Genomic DNA, 3,116 nt, shown 5'->3' on the forward strand with positions numbered 1-3,116 from the left:
TGTCACATATAATTGTTGACACAGCCAATATTTGTATTTACTGTTCCTAAACTCACTGAAAAAGATACACAAGGAAAAGAGATTTGATTGGCTGAACACTGCAGCGGTGAAGTTATATTGAACTGAATATACTCATTTCAGTAACGACGTCGGTATCACATTTTGTATCGATACGGTATCGCTAGCTTGAGTTACAAGTCTAATATATTAGACGTCGATTCAACATCGAATAGACGTCTAGAGAGATTGTAAATAATCGACAAAATAAAATCCCGAATTTTATCGAAAAATCTCTTTTAATGGTCAATATATTGTGAATGGATTCTAAAACATTAAAATTTATTCAAAATAGAAAACGTCTAAATTGCCATTTTTCTAGATGTGTATTTAGACTAGACGTAACTTATGGCTCCTGCACACAGGATGCGGTAATGCTTGCCGCGCGGCGGAAGTCCGCGCGACAGCCAATTAATATGTTGTTTTTCCGTAAGAGCTAGAAGGTTATTACGGAAAGCAGCATATTGATTGGCTGTCGCGCGAACTTCCGCCGCGCGGCAAGCATTACCGCGTCCTGTGTGCAGGAGCCATTAGACTTCTCTGACGTCGGTTAGACGTCGAATCAACGTCAGCGTTCTCGCTGGGGAGATTCGAATTTCTAATTTTTTTATTAATTTAATAATTTAAAATAATTGCATTTATTTTTTTCATATATAATATTTGTAAATAGATATCTTTACAAAATATTACTACAAATATTTATTTTTCGTTTACTATAAATATTGTATAAAATATTTGGGTTGCTTTCCAACATGAGACACAAGTCGACACAAGTATCATCCTATCTTTGTTACTCACTAAATGTGGAATAAAAATAGAATGATGTTTGTGTCTCTTGTTGGAAAGCAACTTAAGCCAGCGACACACGATGCTTATTTTCATGCTGGATTGCTTACTGGATAGAAATACTCTATTCTGATTAGTGCATTTCTGAAGACAGACCAATCAAAATAGAGTATTTCTATTCAGCAAACAATCCAACACGAAACAAGCATCGTGTGCTGCTGGCTTTAGTGTGTATTTTAACAATATTTTCAACAAAGATTTTGATACTTTTTTCTTCATGTATATAAAATATTTATATTATATTTATATCATATTTTTAAGAAATAATTCGAAATAAATATTTATCATAAATATTGTGTGCTGTCTGAGAAACGCACTAATTTCTGCACACCAAAGAACCGTATTCGTACTTAAGATTCCTGCACATTCGAAACTCAGGCTTCAATTTTTCGGCAGCCGCTTGGATTTGAATGCTAAAAGTTGCACGATTCTGCTTGCAACTTAAATTAAAGAACGGTCAATATTTACGCAGTCTGCAGGTTGATGTGCGCAACTGGATATACAGAACGATTAAATTATGCATCGGGTTGTATCTTGCGAATAAAAGAACGCACTCGCAGATATATAGATATCTATAACTAATCTCTCTATTCTCGCTCTCTTCCTAGATGTTGGCTTCACTCTATTAGACGACAGAACATAGGCCGGTATTCATGGTTGGTTCTTATATTTAAACTCTCTTAAGTTCATCTTCAGATACTCCGTAGCCAATGAAATGATCCATACATCATCTGAAGATAAATTTAAGACGGTTTAAATATAAGACCCGACTATGAATATCGGACATAGGGCATTCGGAGTCCATGTATGCTATGTCCATAGCGATATCCAATGAAAGCTCTCATTTTTACTTGAAGCAATGCTCTCATTGGATATCGCCCATCGCTCATCGCTAATCGCGTTCAGTGTACGGGAGCCATTATAAGAAAATTTCTTTGCTGTCCAGTAGCAGTATTACATTTATGATAAATAGCAACTATTGTGTACGTATTTCTATATTTATTCTATATTTAAGTAAAAACATTCTTTTTATTTAATTGCTACTGAAGCGTATTGTACGATATTAGTTTTAGCATGAGATTTTAAGGCAATCATTACGAAGAGAAAACAAATTCATCTACGAAATAATGGGAATTGTTTATGCGAAGGTTTGTATTCAGAAGTATTTCTTATAACCTATAAAATCCAAAAACTTTATTCTTCTTTGTATGCAATTCCGAACATGTACTAAAATAATTTATTTACCTGTATTTATATGAATATTTTAATTTTACCCTGATAATAATTAGTATCACTACAAAAATCATAAATGTGTATTATAAGTTTTGCTTAAAAATGAGAAATCAAATTCATCTATGAAATAATGGGTATTGTTTATGTTAAGGTTTGTATTCAGAAGTATTTCTTATAACCTATAAAATCTAAAAACTACTCTGCTTGTGTATGTAATTCTTAACATATACTAAAATAATTCATTTGCCTATATTTATATGAATATATTAATTTGACCCGGATTATAATTAGTATCACTACAAAATCATACATGTGTATTATAAGTTTTGCTTAAAAATATTCTATATGTATATGCATGTATGTATATAAACATGTATATATGTATGTATATATATATATATATATATATATATATATATATATATATAATGTTTCATACATGCATAAATATATATCTTATAAACTATTTTTTTTTACATTAGGAACCCAGTAAGCCTACAGATTTAGGCCAGTCATCTAAAAAAAATGTCTCTATAAATGAGCCTAATAAATCAACTGATACAATAGATGATCTTGTATGTATATAGTTTATATTACAATACAATTTAATTTACCAATGTGTTATTCTAATTAAATATTTTATATATTTATATGTTTATAAAAATTTTTTATGAATTTTACTTTTTTAAACTTGTATTTTTTTTTACAGCAAGCAGTCTTTAATAGTAAATCTCACTTATATGAAAAAGAAGAAAATATGCAAGCAAAACCTATTGATCTACATGGAATGAAAGTATGTTGACAAATTTTGTTAATACCACAAAAGTCTTAGGAAAGTATAAATTACAATTATAAATTACAGTTATAAAAATTTTATTTGCTAGAACAATAAAAAAACATTTAATAAACATTTAACAATTTAAATATTAATATCAACATAAGTATATATATATATATATATATATATATATATATATATA

The 3,116-nt window shown here is 29.6% G+C and overlaps 1 protein-coding gene across 2 annotated transcripts in view; it reads left to right on the forward strand.

Moving 5' to 3' along the window:
• The first annotated feature begins 1,756 nt into the window (after window positions 1-1,756).
• Window positions 1,757-3,116, forward strand: part of LOC116853320 (sorting and assembly machinery component 50 homolog) — a 132,569-nt gene continuing 131,209 nt past the window's right edge. Inside the window, exons 1-4 of one of the 2 annotated variants that reach the window (XM_032834376.1) lie at window positions 1,757-1,886; window positions 1,971-2,051; window positions 2,619-2,711; window positions 2,846-2,929. In XM_032834376.1, coding sequence (XP_032690267.1) covers window positions 2,031-2,051; window positions 2,619-2,711; window positions 2,846-2,929 — 198 coding nt within the window. In that variant the 5' untranslated portion in view covers window positions 1,757-1,886; window positions 1,971-2,030. The remainder of the gene's footprint in view (window positions 1,887-1,970; window positions 2,052-2,618; window positions 2,712-2,845; window positions 2,930-3,116) is intronic. The other variant, XM_032834375.1, reaches the window with a different exon arrangement.

This window comes from Odontomachus brunneus, unplaced genomic scaffold (assembly GCF_010583005.1).
Source record: "Odontomachus brunneus isolate Ranch 3 - 2012 unplaced genomic scaffold, Obru_v1 Obru_scaffold_305, whole genome shotgun sequence".
NCBI classification, from domain to species: Eukaryota; Metazoa; Arthropoda; class Insecta; order Hymenoptera; family Formicidae; genus Odontomachus; species Odontomachus brunneus.